We start from the raw sequence: 19,717 nt of genomic DNA, 5'->3' as shown, positions 1-19,717 counted from the left end.
TTTTTTGGAGACTGAGTCTCACCCTGTCGGCCAGGCTGGAGTGCAGTGGTGTGATATGGACTCGCTGAAACCTCCATCTCCCAGATTCAAGTGATTCTCCTGCCTCAGCCGCCCGAGTAGCTGGGATTACAGGTGCCTGCCAGCACGCCTGGCTAATTTTTGTACTTTTAGTAGAGACGGAGTTTCACCATGTTGCCCAGGCTGATCTCGAACTCCTGACCTTGTGATCTGCACGCCTCAGCCTCCCAAAGTACTGGGATTACAGGCATGAGCCACCGCGCCTGGCTGTATTGTAGTTATTTTTTAATGTTGATTAAAAGATCACCAGTGGCCAGACACAGTAGCTCATGCCTGTAATCCCAGCACTTTGGGAAGCCAAGGCAGGATTGAGTCCAGGCATTTGAAACCAGCCTAGGCAACATAGCGAGTCATCTCTACAAAAAATCAAAAAAAAAAAAAAAAAAGTAAAGACAACCTGATTATCTTTTCTTGGCACTATCAAGTCATCAGCTGACGATCATCACTTTCTCACAGGAACCCACCCGGATGTTGGTGAAAAGTTGGAGGGAAGTCAGTAGCAATCTTGGAGCTACAGTGTGTGTCCGATGAAATCAGAGTGTAATGAATGAGAGCAGAGTGCAACCATTGTAGTCTTGGCCTTCATTTTTTTCTGTGAGATGTTTGGGCCTCACCCCTGGGGAGGCAGGAACAGCTAGAGAGTGGGGAGAACAGCTTGGCAGTCGTTTCTGAGGTATTCCCCAAACTTTGAGGTACTCCCCATACTTTTTTTTGATGTGATGATTGTTTTTTCCTCCTTTGAACTGGAAGAAAATTAACAATACCATGCCATCCAGTTAAAAAAACATTTCCTCAAGTCTTTTTTTTTTTTTTCTTTTGAGAGAGAGTCTTGCATTCTGTCGCCCAGGATGGAGCGCAGTGGCACAGTGGTAGCTCACTGCGGCCTCGAACTCCTGGGCTTAAGCTGTCTTCCTGCCTCAGCCTCCTGAGTAGCTGGGACTACAGGTGTGCCATCATGCCTGGTTAATTTTTACTGTTTTGGCCAGGTGCAGTGCCCAGTGCCTATAACCCCAGCACTTGAGGTCAAGAGTTCGAGACCAACCTGGCCAACATGGTGAAACCCCGTCTCGACTAAGAATACAACAGTTAGCCTGGCGTGATGGTGCATGCCTGTAATCCCAGCTACTTGGGAGGCTGAGACAGGAGAATCGTTTGAACCCAGGAGGCGGAGGTTGCAGTGAGCCGATATTATGCCACTGAACTCCAGCATGGGCGACGGAGTGAGACTCGGTCTCAAAAAAAGAAACCAATTTATCTATTTATTTATTATTATTACCATGATTTTTGGGTTTTTTTGAGACGGAGTATCACTCTGTCGCCCAGGCTGGAGTGCAGTGATGCCATCTCAGCTCACTGCAAGCTCCGCATCCCGGGGTTCATGCCATTCTCCTGCCTCAACTTCCCAAGTAGCTGGGACTACAGGCGCCCGCCACCATGCCTGGCTAATTTTTTTGTATTTTTAGTAGAGATGCAGTTTCACTGTGTTAGCCAGGATGGTCTCGATCTCCTGACTTCATGATCCGCCCACCTCGGCCTCCCAAAGTGCTGGGATTGCCGGCGTCAGCCACCACACCCGGCCAAGACAGAGTCTTGCTATGTTGTTGAGGCTGGTCTCAAACTCCTGGACTCAAGCGACCTCCTGCCTTGGCCTCCCGAAGTGCTAGGAATATAGCCATGAGCCACCACACTCGGTCCCCTCAAGTCTTTATGTTGATGAAGACACTGATCCCAAAGTGGTCTCTTTACTGTTGGCAGAGAGAATTTTACATGTTTCTTTTCTGAGACAGTGAAAGAGGGCGAGAGGAAGAAAGCAAGGGCCGGTGCTCCAGAGGATGCTTATCCCTGGGTTAGTTCTTTACTTTTCTTTGGGCTTTGACCCTTTCGAGACTCCGATTAAAGTGTTGGACCCACAGAAAGAGGCACATACACAAAGGAGTTGACATGATTTTAGGAGATCTGAAGATCCCCTGTTCTATAGAATTGATGGTTGTTCTCATTCACAAGAAGTATTGGCGTACTATCAGAATGATGGTCAGCAGTGAAATTAAGACATACATAATGGACTGTATTCTGAATCTTGGTATTGTAATCTGGGTGGGCAGGTTATAAAGGTCAGTGCTTGGGGCACACCTCACATTTAGTCTCCTGATTTTGGAGTACTCCTTATTGAAGTCCTCAAATTACTTGATTTGAGTTTGCTCTAGTAGGGTCACAACTAAGATAAATGAGATTGAGCTCATTCCATGAGTTTCTTTTTTTTTTTTTTTTTTTTTTTTTGAGACGGAGTCTCGCTCTGTCGCCCAGGCTGGAGTGCAGTGGCGCGATCTCGGCTCACTGCAAGCTCCGCCTCCCGGGTTCACGCCATTCTCCTGCCTCAGCCTCCCGAGTAGCTGGGACTACAGGCGCCCACAACTGCGCCCGGCTAAGTTTTTGTATTTTTAGTAGAGACGGGGTTTCACCGTGGTCTCGATCTCCTGACCTTGTGATCCGCCCGCCTCGGCCTCCCAAAGTGCTGGGATTACAGGCGTGAGCCACCGCGCCCGGCTCCATGAGTTTCTTAAGACAGCATGATGATATTCATTTATATGAAGGTTTCCAGACCTGGAAGTGCCACTTTTCTGTGTCGTCCAGTCAAGAAGCTGTGAGTCCTGGGGAGGGTCCCTAGCATAGCTTTATGGGAGTCTGGGGGCTTACAGAGCAAGGGCCTTCTCAGGCGGCGTAGAAGTGTGCGAAGAATCTCACTGATCATCTTCTCACTTTAAACAGGATGGGTATTGTCTCCTCCGTCCGGATTTCTGCATAAAGGGCTAGATGAAGATTATTGTAGGACCAGCAGCTTATACGGCTTTGAAAGTCTAAACAGTGACAGGCCTACCTGTGGAATTGATAGTGTGTTCTGCTAGTGGTTCCAGGGAGGATGAAATGGAGGTGTGGTGGGAGATGCTTCACATCTAGTAGCATCTAGTAGAAGGCATTTGTTTTGTTAATTATGTTTATATACATTACAGAAAAATTGGAAAATGCTGAAAAAAACGAAAGTGTACAAACATCTTTAAGAACAAAGACATTGCATCATGTTGTAAATATTGTTTTTAAAACCTTTTTAAATTTTTTAAAATTTGCAGATACATAGAAAAATTGAGAAAAACAAAAATTGAGTGTATGGTAAATACTAGATTCAGATTATTCTTTATTTGATAATAATTTTGTACTTAGGATTAAGTTATAAGAATACAACAGGCTGGCCGCGGTGACTCACGCCTGTAATCCCAGCACTTTGGGAGGCTGAGGCGGGTGGATTACCTGAGGTCAGGAGTTCGAGACCAGCCTGGGCAACATGGTGAAACCCCGTCTCTACTAAAAATACAAAAATTAGCCGGGCGTGGTGGCAGGCACCTGTAATCCCAGCTACTTGGGAGACTGAGGCAGGAGAATTGCTTGAACCCAGGAGGTGGAGGTTGCAGTGAGCCGAGATCACACCATTGTACTCCAGCCTGGAGGATAAGAGTGAGATTTCGTCTCAAAAAAAAAAAAAAAAGTTGGTCCTTTGGGCGAAAAAAAAAATACAGCAGAGAATTTTGGAATGTTGTTCTTCACCCAGATTTCCGAAAATGTTAATGTTTTACTACATTTGCTTTGTCTTTTTTTTTTTTTTTTTTTTTTTTTTTTGAGACGGAGTCTCGCTCTGTCGCCCAGGCTGGAGTGCAGTGGCGCGATCTCGGCTCACTGCAAGCTCCGCCTCCTGGGTTCACGCCATTCTCCTGCCTCAGCCTCCTGAGTAGCTGGGACTATAGGCGCCCACAACCGCGCCCGGCTAATTTTTTTGTATTTTTAGTAGAGACGGGGTTTCACCATGGTCTCGATCTCCTGACCTTGTGATCCGCCCGCCTCGGCCTCCCAAAGTGCTGGGATTACAGGCGTGAGCCACCGCGCCCGGCCCTTTTTTTTTTTTTTTTTTTTTGAGACAGAGTTTTGCTCTTGTTGCCCAGACTGGTGTGCAGTGGCGCGATCTTGGCTCATCATGGCCTCCGTCTCCCTGGTTCAAGCGATTCTCCTGCCTCAGCCTCCCGAGTAGCTGGGATTACAGGCATATGCTACCACGCCTGGCTAATTGTGTATTTTTAATAGAAACGGGGTTTCTCCATGTTGGTCAGGCTGGTCTCAAACTCCCGACCTCAGGTGATCCGCCTGCCTTGGTCTCCCAAAGTGCTGGGATTACAGGTGTGAGCTACTGCACCTGGCTGTCCTTATTTTTTTTTTTTTTTTTTTTTTCGAGAGAGGGTTTTGTTCTGTCACCCAGGGTGGAGTGCAGTGGCACAATCACAGCTCACTGTAGCCTCAACCGCCCGGGCTCAATAGAGCCTCCCATCTCAGCCTCCCAAGTAGCTGGGACTACAGGTGCATGCCACCAAGCCCAGCTATCTTTTTGTAGAGATGGGGTTTTGCCATGTTGCCCAGGTTGGTCTCAAACTCCTAGGGTCAAGCAATCCTCCTGCCTTCATTTCCCAAAGTGCTGGTATTACAGGTGTGAGCCACTACACTGGCCATCCTTTTCTTTAACTCTTTCTTTGTGTGTGTGTCTGTGTGTGTATGTGTCTTGTGTGTGTGTTTGTGCTTGTGTCTTTTTTTCTGAACTAAGAGTAAATTGCTGTCGTGATGCCTCCTTAATCCTAAATACTTGAGTGTGTGTGTGTGTGTGTGTTTAAAAAAAAAAAGTTATTTTGTATAGCCACAGCACAGTGATCAAAGTCAGGAAGTTAACGTTTGTAACAATACCATTATCTAATCTTCAGTCCTTATTCATATTTCACCAATTGTCCCGATATGTCCTCTATAATGAAAGAAAGTCCCAGATCCTGTGTTGTATTCAGTTGTTACATCTCTCCTCTCCTTTAATCTGGAACTATTCTCAGTGTTCTCTTTGTGCTTCAGAGTACATACTGTTTAGAGCTGATTTTTAAAAAATTATACATATGAAACATTTTTCCATATTGAGAGAGATTGAAAGCAGTATATCCCAGTGATTGAGTCAGGGCTCTGGAGCCAGAATACTTGGTTTCAAATCCTGATTTCACTACTTAATGCCTGTGTTATCCTGGGCAAGTTTTTTTACCTGTGAAATGAGGAGTACTGATACTACCTCATAGGATTGTGAGAATTAAATGCAAAAGTGCTCATTACTGAGTTCAGTACCTGGCACAGACTAAGTGCTCAGTAAACGCTAGCTATTATTCACACCATTCAGTGGACTCCTAAGGGACATGTTGCAAACATTTTAGTTCTGTTCTCTCTTCCTCTGCCCTCCTCCCCTTCTTTTCTTCACATCTGGGTTCCAGAAAGCATATGGTCCGCTTACTAGAAAATGATATGGTTTGAGATGGAAAACACTGCTCTGAAAGAGCTGGTGTGTGAGCGCCTGTTGTTTGGTGACAGTTCTCACTGGTGCAAGAATCATGACAGTAAAGTTCTTTTTCTTAAGTGCTAAATGTATTCCGTTGTTTCATTATGAAATTACATGGTTCTCATCTTTTGGTGTTAAAATGTCCTTTTGTAAAATGATGTTTATTACAGATGATTGTTCTGTCATTATTGTATTTTAATATTTTTAGTAGGCAATAAAAAGAAACCAAATCTAATACTCTCCAAAATATTTTTGGAAATACTAATGGTTAATGACAGCCAGTGGTCTGGGAATTCATGCTTTAAAAGATGTTTGTTTGGCTTTGTGTTTATGTGTATATGAGTACCTGTGAACGATATTTGTGTCCAGAAATGCACTAGTCACTGATTGAATGTTTATTGACTCCCCCTTGAATGCCAGACATTGTACTAAATGCTTTGCATATCTCATTTCATCTTCATAATGAACCCTGTGAGCTTTGTATTGTTCTGTTTACAGTGAGGAAATAGAGTCTCGAAGAGGTGATGTAATCCACCCAAGGTTACACAGCTGTGAGTGACATAACTGCAGTTAGAACTCAGGTCTCCCTAATTACAGAGGCCATTTGGAATTTTAGCCTAGCATCCATAAATCCACAAGCTAATGGGTGTCTTTTCCATCAAAATATGCTGGAGATACAGTTATCCTGTAGAGGTCTTCAAAAAACACTTTTTAAAAAGTAGTCTTATAGTACAAAAAGTTGAAAACATTTCTCCACCCTTTGAACGACAATCCTTTGGACGATAAGACAGGTGAGAATTTCTCCTTTCTGGTGACTCTTAAATTAGGAATAAAACTGCCACCTTGCCTGAACCAGTGTGATTCTTCAATCTTTGGTTCTAACTTACAGACTGCTTTCTAGGGGAAAACAAAATTGCTCCTGTGTGAAATTAGTGGTTATCCAAGAAATGCTTCCAAGAACTCTTGACTAGGAGTAGAAAATAAGATGGCATTTAGTGACTTACACTAATGTGAGGTTAAAAGTTGAAGGCCAACTCGTGTGCCGCCGAAGCAGACAGATTCTCTCTGGTTGCAAAGCTGTGGGGCTCCCTATCTGGTGCAGCATTTCTTCAATTTGGTTGCATATCACAGCCTTCTGTGGTGCTTCTTAAAAATACTTAATCCTGGCCGGGCGCGGTGGCTCAAGCCTGTAATCCCAGCACTTTGGGAGGCCGAGACGGGCGGATCACGAGGCCAGGAGATCGAGAGACGATCCCGGCTAACACGGTGAAACCCCGTCTCTACTAAAAAATACAAAAAAACTAGCCGGGCGAGGTGGCGGGCGCCTGTAGTCCCAGCTACTCGGGAGGCTGAGGCAGGAGAACGGCGTAAACCCGGGAGGCGGAGCTTGCAGTGAGCTGAGATCCGGCCACTGCACTCCAGCCTGGGTGACAGAGCGAGACTCCGTCTCAAAAAAAAAAAAAAAAAAATACTTAATCCTGGCTGGGTGCGGTGGCTCATGCTTGTAATCCCAGCACTTTGGGAGGCTGAGGCGGGTGGATCACGAGATCAGGAGTTCTAGAGCAGCCTGAGCAACATGGTGAAACCCTGTCTCTACTAAAAATACAAAAATTAGCTGGGCATGGTGGTGAGTGCCTGTAATCCCAGCTACCTCATAAGGCTGAGGCAGGAGAATCGCTTGAACCCAGGAGGTGGAGGTTGCAGTGAGCCAAGATCGCACCACTGCACTGCAGCCTAGGTGACAGAGCGAGACACCATCTCAAAAAAACAAACAGCAACAACAACAAAAAAAATCCTGCACCCTACTCTAGCCCTACTGAATGAGACAGTTTGACTGAGGGACCCACGTATATGTCCAGTTAACAAGCTCCTTCAGGTGATCCCAAGGCCCAGCATGCCTCTGGCTGTCACCTGGAACTGGGTCCACACCAGCCTTGGGAAGAGTAAGGCACCCTTAGGCTAGCGATTGCTGTCGCTTTATTATTTGTTTATTTTCTAAGCAAGCTAACATAGGAGGCTGCTATCTCTTTAAAGTTGCAACTTAAACTTCTAATCAGGGTTACTGGAGGTGATGAGTGAAGCAAGCCTTGGGCTCATCAGAGCTCCACGGGGCATTTTTAATCCCTTTTCCTTAATTGTCACTGAAATTATGAGCGTTTTCTGAGATGCCAGTTGCTGTAAACTGCTTGATAACGTGTTCACCGTTTCCTTGTTCTAAATGGTAGTTGTTGAAGAGTAACTTTATGCCAGTTTAATCATCCACTGATTGATGTGATGCCTTTCTGTGTCCTGTATGAATTCTGCCAGTGGTGTAAGAGGAGGACAGCAGAGGAGCCGCGCTGCAGCCTCGGACTCCTGGCTGTGGCCCATGGAGTGCAGGGCCGTGGGTGCTGCCTCGCCTCACGGCAGCCTCTTCTCACAAGCTGTGATTCTGACTCATCTTTTTCCAGTATCTTGAGTGTGCCGCCCTCATGCTGCTTGTGCCTCAGATCCTTTGGTGGACTCCCTCTAATTACTTGAGTCTCAGCTCAGATACTGCCTTCTCGGGGAGAGGTTCCCTCGCCAGTCCCTTGTATTACCTATTTTATTTTCCTCGTAGCATTTATCACTATCTGAAATCATTTTATTTGCTTGTTTGTTTGTCTCTTCCGCCCTGATCTTGATTCCATTCCTGTCTGTCTTGTTTCTCTTTGGACCCTCAGCATCTGGAACAGTACCTGGCTTGTAGTAGGTGTTCACTGTATTAAAGGAGGGAAGGGTTTGAGGTCGGTACCCTCGCCTGCCTGTCCCACAGGGCAGAGCTGAGCTGAACTCTATAGGTGCCTCTTGCTGATGGCTTAGAACTGCGGCTGTTTCCTGGAGCAGAGTTTAATACCCTCACGCCCGATGATTTTCTAAATCCCATTCTGCAGCGCCGCCGTGGAGCGTCTTCCCTGCCTATGTGTTGTAGGTTAGAATGAGAACAGTTATTTGGGAATATGACTCATAAGGCTCAGTTAGAGGGCAAATGATCCCTTTGGATTAGAGTGAGTTTCATAGTCTCTCAAGTGGCAGGATTTTGGTCTTCTGGGCAGGAGCTGTTTCCTGAGATCCTGGATAGTGAAGGATGTCTTGAATTTGGAAGAATTTAGCCCTGTTTGTCTCTTCTTTCCCCTTGCTATAGAAATACAGTAGGCTGGGTACAGACAAACTTGAGACTGACTCCCAGAGACATAAGTGGGGCGTGCCTGGACAGCGTACTGCTATGTGTTTTATAAAGCGCCTTCCACAAGCTTCAGGACCCTCTATGGGCTAGAGCGGTCTTCCTGGGGGACCCCTTTGAGAATCTGATACAGTAACAGACCCTCTCCTCAGAAAAATGTGCAAGCGCCTGTGCATATGGTTTTGCCTGTCATCTTGAGGGCGCAGATGCTTCACGGATGCCCTTCAGGGACCCTCAAATTCTGTTTGGGGATTTCAGTTGGTTTTTTCATCCATCACAGCTGGGTCATAGCTCTTCTGTGGCTGTGTCTTTCTGACTTGGTCTCCTGTCTTCTGTGCCCTCTCTTGTTTTTATCATAACCTGCTGGACCCTCTCAGGCCCAGAAGAGGCGGTATTCTCCAGGAGTCCAGGTACTCAGTTCTTGGTTCATCATGAGCATCCCTCATTCCCATGTGTCCATCCAGCGTTTGTTGCTGTTTCAAGTCCATGTGGTTGTCCCGGGAGTCCCCGGTCTCTGGTCTCACTGCGTCTCCACCTTGCATGTTGACCATGTGGGACAAAGGGATAAATACTCACCAAAGGAGTGGCATGCCTCATGTTACCCCTTCACCACCTCACACCCTGCCCGTCTGCACTGCCTTGGCATTGGGCTTGTTCTGGAATGATGAGTTTGCCATTTCTAAGGAAGAATTGCTCCTACAACTCTACTGGGGAGAGAGGGCCTGTGAAATAGATGGGAAAATGAGTGGTTTATGGGGAAATTTGCAGTTTTCTCCCCGTCAAGGGAGAACCTTGCCCTCTTACTATGATTGGGAGAAGTGATGTGTGGAGGAGGCTTAAGTGGGCTGGAAAGTCTTTTGACTAAGGACAGTCACTGTGGCTGGCTGAGCCCATCCAGCAACCCCGTTCCATGTTCTTTCTGAGCTCTAGTCCATTTAGCCTCATATGCTTGTAGAATTTTAGAATTGAAAAGAGCTATCTGAATGGAAAGATTCCCCTGCTCAAACAGGTATTTTTAGAATACCCGCTGTGTGCAGAACTGTGGTTGGGAGGAGATGGGGCTGAAGTTTAGACATATGAAGGCATGTGATGAGTGAATTTTTTTCTTCAAGAATCTTATGTGGCAGTTGGGGAGATAGGTACATATACATGAAAAGGAAACCCCTAGTATTAGACAGCACATAAGTGCCAAATGGTGACCTTGGGACATTCAAGTCAGACTCCAGCGTTTTAGGGGGGCCATTTCAGGCCCACCCCAGTTCAGGAGCCAAGAGAATTACTGAAGACAACAACCAAGTGTAGTCGCTTCCTGGGCTGTTTCCCTTGAGAGACCATCTGAATGTGGGCTCTCAGGGGCTGCTGACAATGAAGTTGAGTGGCTGCCTGTTCTGCTGTAAGGGACTCAACTTGTGTGTGCAGAATTCATGTTGCTGTTTGTGCAGGTGTTCCTACGTGCTCTTCCTTAGCGTCTGCTTACCCCCTCTGCTTCCCAGCGGGTATTCCCCTACATCTCAGCCATGGTGAACAACGGCTCCCTCAGCTACGATCACGAGCGGGATGGGCGGCCTACAGAGCTGGGAGGCTGCACGGCCATTGTCCGCAATCTTCATTACGACACCTTCCTGGTGATTCGCTATGTCAAGAGGCATTTGACGGTGAGTCCTTGTCCTGGACCGGATGGTGGTGTGGGCTGTGTCGCCCTTGCTTCCATGGCCTGACCCTGATTTATCTCTCCTTTTATTCTAGATAATGATGGATATTGATGGCAAGCATGAGTGGAGGGACTGCATTGAAGTGCCCGGAGTCCGCCTGCCCCGTGGCTACTACTTCGGCACCTCCTCCATCACCGGGGATCTCTCAGGTACTGCCACACGCACTCTTGGTTTGCCCTGACTGAGGCCTGTTCTCAATACCCATGCCTTGTTGAGGCCTCTCACAGGGGAGAGCCAGAGGAGCAGTGCTGTGGAAGGAGATGCCTCAAGACTGCTTCTCTTTCTACATTCTTATATCCACGTTCCTTAAAAAACCCAGGCCAGGCTTTCCTAGTACAGTGGTCACTAGAAGATGGTTGGTGCTAATAGAAAGCAATGTTTGTCCCTTCATTAAGCTGGCTCTTCTAGCCTGTATCCTGAGTTCCTTGCTGTCTAATTTCTGCTGTCAGGCTCCTCTCCTTCCACCCGCTAATGTTCCCTGTTCCCCTTCCTTAACAAAGCTTTTCCTTGACTCTGCCGTCCCTCTTCTGACCCCAGACTGTCCTTTTGCTGAGACTTTTGAATGTTTGTGTACAGCTGCTTTTGTTTCCTAGCTGTCCACCTCCTTAACATGCTGACTCAGACCCGTGCTCTACCTTGCTATTACACTAACACCATTCTCATGAAAGGTCATTCTGTTTCCTTGCCATATTCATTGCTCTGTTCTCATTCTCACCCTTTGTCCTCCTCAGCTCATTTAACCCATTACTCTGAAACTCTTGCCTTCTTGACTTACGTGACATTAATAGCATCTGGCTCTTTTACTTTTCCATCTCCTTTTGTTTCTTTTTCTGCTTATGCCTGATTCTTAGCTTCTCATTTATACACTTACTCTCTTTGCTTTAGCCCCAGTCATAACATCTTTTGGGAAGAGAAAAGGAACTGAACTTCTGTTTCTTTTGATTAATATAGTTTGTTCTGGATAAAGCTAGTTTGGAATAGAAGTTTCTTGTGGCAAAATGGAAAGGCAGATACCCATCTGAAACAGCCGACAGCTAGTGAGCTCCAGCCATTGTAGCTAAAAGGAAGTGTCAGCTCAGTGAGGCCAAATCTTCCAGTTTTTCAAGAGAAGCTGGAAATCTGGATTTTTTTTTTTTTTTTGAGACGGAGTCTCCCTCTGTCGCCCAGGCTGGAGTGCAGTGGCCGGATCTCAGCTCACTGCAAGCTCCGCCTCCCGGGTTCACGCCATTCTCCTGCCTCAGCCTCCCGAGTAGCCGGGACTACAGGCGCCGCCACCTCGCCTGGCTAGTTTTTTTGTATTTTTTAGTAGAGACAGGGTTTCACCATGTCAGCCAGGATGGTCTCGATCCACCCGTGTCAGCCTCCGAAAGTGCTAGGATTACGGGCTTGAGCCACCGCGCCAGGTGTTTTTTTTTTTTTTTTTTATATATACAGAGTCTCGCTCTGTCGCCAGGCTAGGGTGTAGTGCTGCCATCTTGGCTCACTGCAACCTCCACCTTCTGGATTCAAGCGATTCTCCTGTGTCAGCCTCCCAAGTAGCTGGGACTACAGGCACACACTACCACACCCAGCTAATTTTTGTATTTTTAGTAGAAACGGGGTTTCACCATGTTGGCCAGAATGGTCTCCATCTTTTTTTTTTTTTTTTTTGAGACGGAGTCTCGCTCTGTCCCCCAGGCTGGAGTGCAGTGGCCGGATCTCAGCTCACTGCAAGCTCCGCCTCCCGGGTTGACGCCATTCTCCTGCCTCAGCCTCCCGAGTAGCTGGGACTACAGGCGCCCACCACCTCGCCTGGCTAGTTTTTTGTATTTTTTAGTAGAGACAGGGTTTCACCGTGTTAGCCAGGATGGTCTCGATCTCCTGACCTCGTGATCCGCCCGTCTCGGCCTCCCAAAGTGCTGGGATTACAGGCTTGAGCCACCGCGCCCGGCCCAATGGTCTCCATCTTGACCTCGTGATCTGCCTGCCTTGGCTTCCGAAAGTGCTAGGATTACAGGCATGAGCCACCAAGCCCAGCCTGGAAATCTGGATTTTTAAAATGCAATCTGCTGGTCTTTAAAACTCCGGCATCTGATTTTTTTCTTTAATCAACTTTATTGGGGTGTGCTTTCCATACAACAGAAAAATACAGTTTGAAGAGTTTTGACAAATATTTACAACTATGTAGTCACCATCACAAATGAGATATGAATGTTTTCATCATCTGCCGAAAGCCTTATTATCTATCCCCCTTTGCAGTACTCCCCGCCGCCTCAGATTCCAGGCAACCACTGATCTGCTTTCTGTCACGTAGGGAGATTGGTTTTGGCAGTTAGGTTCTAAGTACTGAGCAGGCCAGACCTGTGGGAAGAATCTAGCCTTGGCAGGGGGTAGGAGGCACAGGCTGGAGATCTTTGCTATGTAATCTCATTATATGACTACACATTTTCCTTTGAGCTTACAGGTTTCTGGGTTAACCTCCTGAAGTACTTTTTTAATGGAAAGTCTCCAACTGTCAGAAATGGCAGGAGAGAATAACTTTTTGTCTATTCTAAGTTTTTTGCCCTAGGTCTTTAGTGAGAACACCCAAGTTAGTAAGTCGGTGTTCTCTGCCCATAGAGTATCCCTAAATGCAAGCTGTTTCTTTCCTTTGAGGTCTTTCTTGTTGCCATCCTCTCACTTGTTGTGTAGTGGGTTGTTGAAAACTGCTGAGAAAGTTAGGATGTTTCCCCGCTGTTCCAGGCTTTAATGCCCTGCATTGCGTGAGGAGCATTGCCCTGGCCTTTTATCCTGTCCCATGGTTTAAACTGAGACAGTTTAAACTCTGACAGTTAACATTTTTCCAACGAAGATGAATCCAGTTTTTCACTACCTAGGAATCTGCTAAAGATTCTAGCAGTCCAAGCAGCTGTGGATGCTCTCCTAATAACGTAAATGACCAGAAGTCCAGGCCCCAGTCAATAACCAAGCCAGTAGCAATGAGCACCCTAGCACTCAGATTTGTGGTCTCTAAATACCAATTCCCACTAAAAGGAACTGCAGCTTCCTTGAGAAATGGCTGATGCAAGTTTCGAGGTAGGAAATCTGTAAGTTGGAACTTCCCAGAAAAGCAAGGAAGTTATAAAAAATTCTGGGTTTACGCAGGAAGGGGAACATCACACACCAGGGCCTGTCGTGGGGTGGGGGGAGCAGGGAGGGATAGCATTAGGAGATATACCTAATGTAAATGACGAGTTAGTGGGTACAGCACACCAACATGGCACATGTATACATATATAACAAACCTGCACGTTGTGCACATGTACCCTAAAACTTAAAGTATGATAAAAAATAAATTTAAAAAAAAAAGAAAGTATTGAAAAAAAAAACCTTCTGGGTTTATGTAAAGAGACTCAGGAGCCAATAGGCTCCTACTGGACAAAGACAGGTGAGTTGAGCATCAGTAACAGTCTTAACTTTTTTTTTTTTTTTTGAGACGGAGTCTCGCGCTGTCGCCGGACTGGAGTGCAATGGTCAGATCTCAGCTCACTGCAAGCTCCGCCTCCTGGGTTTGCGCCATTCTCCTGCCTCAGCCTCCCGAGTAGCTGGGACTACAGGCACCTGCCACCTCGCCCAGCTAGTTTTTTTTTTTTTTTGTATTTTTTAGTAGAGACGGGGTTTCACTGTGTTAGCCAGGATGGTCTCGATCTGCTGACCTCATGATCTGCCCGTCTCGGCCTCCCAAAGTGCTGGGATTACAAGCTTGAGCCACCGCGCCCGGCCAACAGTCTTAACTTTAGTGCATTGCAACACATCAGATATGGTTAAATGTAGGAGTTTATAATGATACTTTAAAGAGAGAAATCTAGTCCCTAATTGCTTAATCTTCTCTCTGGTAATTATTAGGGAAATTAAGAGTCACAGTTACACGAAGCCACAGAGAAACAGGCATCATCCAGAAGGGCAGTGTATCCCATGCCCATAGCTGTGCCCTGCCCGTGGCCCATTAAACAGCGGCCATGAGACCCTTTCCTGTGGCACGTGTGTGTGCACGTGTGTGTGCACGTGTGTGTGCTCTTCACCAGCGGGGTAGCTGCAGTCCTACTGCGTCTCTTCTTACTGTGCTGGAAGGTTTAACATTTGGGATTTAATTCTTGTTTTATCTCTAAATTTTTCCATTATACACACATGCTTCTTGACGTACAATGGTGTATGTCCCAATAAACTCATTGTAGGTTGTAGATATTCTAAGTGGAAAATGCATTCAATATACCTACCCTACTGCACATCATAGCTTAGCCTAGTCTACCTTAAATGTGCTTAGAACATTTACATTAGCCTACAGTTGGGCAAAATCATCTAACACAAAGTCTGTTTTGTAACCAAGTGTTGAATGTCTGATGTGACGTATGGAATACGGTACACGATGTAGTGCCGGTTGTTTACCCTTGTGATTGTGTGGCTCACTGGGCGCTACAGCTCACTGCTGCTGCCCAGCCTCAGTACAGAGTGTCGTACTACACATCGCTAGCCCGGGAAAAGATCAAATCTCAAAATTTGAAGTGTGGTTTCTGTGGAGCGCAGATTCCTTTCACACCATCATAAAGTCGGCAAATTGTAAGTCGAACCATTTTAAGTCAGGGATCTTCTATACAGGTAATGCATGCTTGTTGATTAAAACCTTAAATACAGAAGAATACAGAATATGCCTTGTTCCCCATCCTTATTTTTAGTTGCAAAATGGAGAGGTTTCAATTATTTTTTCAAGGTCGCTGCTGGTTAGCTGTGGATCAGAGGCTTGAACTAAGATACTGACTTCAAGAAACATACCTCTTTTTCAAGTGGCTCAAGTCCTCCTTCTTCCATTTTTCTTCAGATAATCATGATGTCATTTCCCTGAAGCTGTTTGAGCTGACGGTAGAGCGAACCCCAGAAGAGGAAAAGCTGCATCGAGATGTGTTCCTGCCCTCCGTGGACAACATGAAGCTGCCCGAGAGTGAGCACAGGGGCCCCCAGGAAATGGCCCATAGCTGGGGAGGAGCTTGCAGTGCTGCGCGGCTCCGGAGGGGACTTGCACCCGTAGCTCACAGGGCGGTCTCTGCTCTGTGTATTCCTCTGAGGGGTAGGAGCACGTGCATCTCCTTTTCCCCTTCAAGTTCCAGATGAGCAGCTGGAGGGCTGCTTTGTTTCTCAGTTGGAAAGCGGGGGTCTAAGCTTGGGCTTCCCAGAAACAGATGACAGAAATGGGGGGCCGGACAGCCTGTAGTTTGATCCTTCCCCACTGGGTGGGCTCCCTGTTTTCTGACTTGCTTCTCTCTTGCTTCCTTAGTGACAGCTCCACTGCCGCCCCTGAGTGGCCTGGCCCTCTTCCTCATCGTCTTTTTCTCCCTGGTGTTTTCTGTATTTGCCATAGTCATTGGTATCATACTCTACAACAAATGGCAGGAACAGAGCCGAAAGCGCTTCTACTGAGCCCTCCTGCCACCACTTCTGTGACTGTCACCCGTGAGGTATGGAGGGAGCAGACACCGGCCTGAGCGTGCAGCCTGGAGGGCCTTCTCGTCTCTAGCAGCTGGTTAGGGACTATATTCTGTCACTGGAGTTTTGAATGCAGGGACCCCGCATTCCCATGGTTGTGCATGGGGACATCTAACTCTGGTCTGGGAAGCACCCACCCCAGGCAATGCTGCTGTGATGTGCCTTTCCCTGCCGTCCTTCCACGTGGGAGCAGAGGCGTGAAGAGAATGTACGCGGTTGTGATGCCAAAATCACAGAACGGAATTTCGTAGCCCAGGCCGCCTTGTTATTTGACTCAGAGAGCCCTTCTACTTCATTTTTGAATCCACAAAGAATTAAAAGCTGGTAACACCACATACTTTCTGACCATCCATTCACTGGATTTTGCATTTTACCCAACCCTCTGCCTACCTGAGGAGCTTTCTTTGGAAACCAGGATGGAAACTTCTTCCCTGCCTCACCTTCCTTTCACTGCATTCATTGATTCATTGTCCTCTCTCTGTGCTACCTGAGCCGCGAAGGCATTTGGATGCCTCTCTGTTGGGGCCTGGGGCTGCAGAACGCACCTGCGTTTCACGGGCTTCATTAGCGGCCCTAGGGAGAGGGCTTTCTGCTTTGGATCCCTGTTCCAGCTCCTGTTCTCTAGCACGGGCCCTGGGTCTATCGACTTCCCCCATCAAGTCTCTTCAGGCCCTCAGTCAAGTTTGGCTAAAGGTTGGTGTAAAAATCCAGAGAAGCCTGGAAGACATCATAGATGCCGTGGATTAACTGTGAAACTGACCAACTCCAGGTCTGATACCAAAAGCAATATTTGTCATGTGGTCTGACCATGTGGAGATATTTCTGGACTTGCTAGAGCCTGCTTAGCTGCATGTTTTGTAGTTACGATTTTTGGAATCCCACTTTGAGTGTTGAAAGTGTAAGGAAGCTTTCTTCTTATATCTTGGGCTTGCATACTGCCCAGAGAAGAAATTTGGCTTTTTTTTTTTCTTAATGGACAAGAAACACTTGCTGTTCTCATGTTCCAACTCTGAGAGCAAGAGACCCTCATCATCTGTGCCTGGAAGAGTTCATTGTCACTGAGCAGCACAGCCTGAGCGCTGTCCTCTGCGTGTCAACCCGTATTCCACTGCCTTATCTGACAAGGGGTCACATGCTGCTCACCTTACTGCCCTGGGATTACATCAGTTACAGGCCAGAGTCTCCTTGGAGGGCCTGGAACTCAGTCCTCCTATGAACCTCTGTAGCCTAAGTGAAATTCTTAAAATCGCCGATGGAACCAAACATGAGCTTCTGACTATGTTCTTTCTTCTAGGAGTGGGTCTGGGGAACAGTTTGGCCTTTATTCTGAGCAGGCCTTTTTTCTGAGCTTCAAGGCCATCAACCATTGTTTTGCCTTCTCCTGGGTTGGAAAAGCCCTCAGCTCAGCTCAGAAGGAAAAGGGGTCACCTTGGCTAGGCATAGCTCTCTGTCTCTTCAGGCTCTTTCCTTCCCATGCACTTAGTTAAGCAGCACAGGCTGGAGTGTTCTCCTGCAGGTGGGATTCAGGTGAGGCAGAGACGAGGCATCCTCCTACCACCTCCCCTCCACAATAGCAGAATGGCTCCAGGGTGCCAGAGGACAAACTGTGACCTAGAGCTTGGCCTTGGAACAGGGAGAACTGCAAAAGAGAATGGTGGTTTTGTCTTTTTTGAGTTGAAGGGGAGATTGTATGGACCCGTGGGAGGACCTAGGTAGGCTCTTGATATGGCCAAGGCAGCAGTGCAGGTGGAAGGGGTCTCATCAGAGGGAAGGGGTGGAGTGAGAAAGATGGCGCCTGTGGGGTTTGTATGATTCCAGCTCATGAGTACCTTAAGGCTTTTTAAAGAGGTCAGGGAAGACATGAGATGCAGTCCCCACCTGCCTTGGGGACCTTTAGAGAAATGTATGGTGCAGGAAAACCACCTGACCTGGCATCGGATGTCCTGCTTTTTGGCTCTTGCTTTTTGTTCTAGAAACAAATGTTTCCCATCATGAATGGGCGGAATGTTGTCCTGGGCAGTGTCATCCTAGCTGTGTGCTAGAGGAGGGAGCTGCCTGGTCCGTGGTCGGTCTGTTCTGTACATGCTGTGGGTGAGAGCCAGTGCCTCGGCTTGCTGCTTACCCATAAGGGCCACTTCTCACAATCACCCTTTCCCTCCATACGAAGAGGCTCCGATTCCAAGCCTCTTAGTATGAGAGACCCTGTGGACTAGGGGTGGGACATAAAGACGACGTCACTCCCTGTCCCCGTGAGTCTTGTCTGAAGGGCTGGCATTTTCAGCCTTTCACGCTATCTTCAGCACCCCCAAATTACAAGATGGCTCTCTGTTACGGAACTCGTTTATTTCAGTGGAAAATTATGGCTCTGCTCTTCTTGTTGGAAGTGATTTCTGAACACAATAGCCAGAATATTCCTAGCACCTTGCATCTATCCTAGAAGACAGAAACAAAGAACTGGTAGGCGGCCCAAGGGGAGGGCTGTTGGTAGAGGAGGAAAGCCGGGCAGCGTGGGCTAATTAGTCTTCTGGGGCTGGAAGTTCTGGGAAAATGTTACTCAGGTGATTGGTAGGTCCTGGATGGAGTTTCCACTCATGGTCTGTTGTAGGCTTTAGGTTTGGATCCTGGGTGGGAAGGATGGAAGAGCTGGCATTGCTGGTGTTTAGTGAAGTGATTATATTGAATATTTTAATGGGAGGATATAGCTGAAGTTGAGGTTTGATCCAGCTCATGGCCAAATAGTGCTAGAGAGAACAGACAACAGTTAGCCTGGGGTGGCGAGCTAAAGACACTCTCCCCAGAGTCATCCTGAGACCACCTCTGTCCTTGCCTGCAGGGCTGCCACTCACCGGAGCTGAATAGATAAAGTTGAACAGCAAAAGTGCTAGAATCGATATGACCATAAAGGCTATGAGTTTGAAGCGATAGCGTTTCCAGAAAACAGAGCAGAAGTGTTGAACTGGTGACCGCAACCAGATGAAAGAGGTGTAGGGGCGTCTGTCCAGGAGCCAGGGAAATGGCAGAGAATGGCAGAGAGAACCTTCAGGTCAAGCAATCTGATGCAAAGAGCTTTCTTTTTAAAAAAGGCAACTTCTGGGCTAGGCGCAGTGGCTCACGCCTGTAATCCCAACAGTTTGGGAGGCCGAGGTGAGTGGATCACCTGAGGTCAGGAGTTTGAGACCAGCCTGGCTAACATGGTGAAACCCCGTCTACTAAAAATACAAAAATTAGCTGGGCATGGTCGCAGGCCCCTGTAATCCCAGCTACTCAGGAGGCTGAGGCAGGAGAATCGCTTGAACCCAGGAGGCAGAGATTGCAGCGAGCAGAGACTGTGCCACCACACTCCAGCCTGGGTGACAGAGTGAGACAATTATCTCAAAAAAAAAAAAAAAAAAAAAACCAACTTCTGCTTACCCCAACTCTCACCCCAAGTCTGTTCTTTGCTGATTGAGCACAGAGCTGTGGGGTGGGAGGTAGTTACCACCTCTCCACGGTAGGCCCACTGGTCACCACCCCACACACACGGAGGAGCAAGACGGATCTGGTGCTTTTGCCCCAAGGACCCTTACAGGGGAGGGTGAAGTGTAGGGTACTGGTTGGGTTCTGACTGGCCTCGCCCGGCTGGCTTGATTAAGGCTTCCTTCTCTGACAGAATCTCCAGGCTCATCTTCACCTTGCCCTAGGAACACCATGGTGAGGGGGAGGCTGAGTTCAGACAGCAGAGCGGGTAGTTTTAGGGCCTCTTCCCGGGACCAAGAAAGGAAAAGGGATTTAGCTAGGTCCCTAGATGTCTGCTAGAGCCAGGACATGCGGCACAGCAGTCCTAACCAG

General features: G+C 47.4%; 2 protein-coding genes across 21 annotated transcripts in view; one reads left to right on the top strand and one right to left on the bottom strand.

Moving 5' to 3' along the window:
* LMAN2L (lectin, mannose binding 2 like) overlaps positions 1–17,152 on the top strand; it is a 34,443-nt gene extending 17,291 nt beyond the window's left edge. For 6 of the 12 annotated variants that reach the window (XM_045368810.2, XM_065526606.1, XM_065526607.1 and 3 more), the window contains 5 exons: positions 9,059–9,091; positions 10,175–10,336; positions 10,428–10,542; positions 15,228–15,347; positions 15,681–17,152. In XM_045368810.2, the coding sequence (XP_045224745.1) occupies positions 9,059–9,091; positions 10,175–10,336; positions 10,428–10,542; positions 15,228–15,347; positions 15,681–15,823 (573 nt within the window). In that variant the 3' untranslated portion in view covers positions 15,824–17,152. The remainder of the gene's footprint in view (positions 1–9,058; positions 9,092–10,174; positions 10,337–10,427; positions 10,543–15,227; positions 15,348–15,680) is intronic. The other 6 variants (XM_045368813.2, XM_065526608.1, XM_065526609.1 and 3 more) reach the window with 1 other exon arrangement.
* A 1,063-nt stretch (positions 17,153–18,215) lies between these two features.
* The window catches only part of FER1L5 (fer-1 like family member 5), a 66,297-nt gene continuing 64,795 nt past the window's right edge, over positions 18,216–19,717 (bottom strand). For 7 of the 9 annotated variants that reach the window (XR_012421898.1, XR_012421893.1, XR_012421894.1 and 4 more), the window contains 3 exons: positions 19,456–19,565; positions 18,736–18,883; positions 18,216–18,630 (listed from right to left, as the gene is read on the bottom strand). Coding sequence is in view for 3 of the 9 variants with exons in the window: in XM_045368814.2 (XP_045224749.2) it covers positions 18,406–18,630; positions 18,736–18,883; positions 19,456–19,565 (483 nt within the window). In the remaining 6 variants the exon portion in view is untranslated. The remainder of the gene's footprint in view (positions 18,631–18,735; positions 18,884–19,455; positions 19,566–19,717) is intronic. The other 2 variants (XR_012421895.1, XM_074010999.1) reach the window with 1 other exon arrangement.

This window comes from Macaca fascicularis, chromosome 13, assembly GCF_037993035.2.
Source record: "Macaca fascicularis isolate 582-1 chromosome 13, T2T-MFA8v1.1".
Classification (NCBI taxonomy): domain Eukaryota; kingdom Metazoa; phylum Chordata; class Mammalia; order Primates; family Cercopithecidae; genus Macaca; species Macaca fascicularis.
This window is presented reverse-complemented; position numbering and strand designations above follow the sequence as displayed.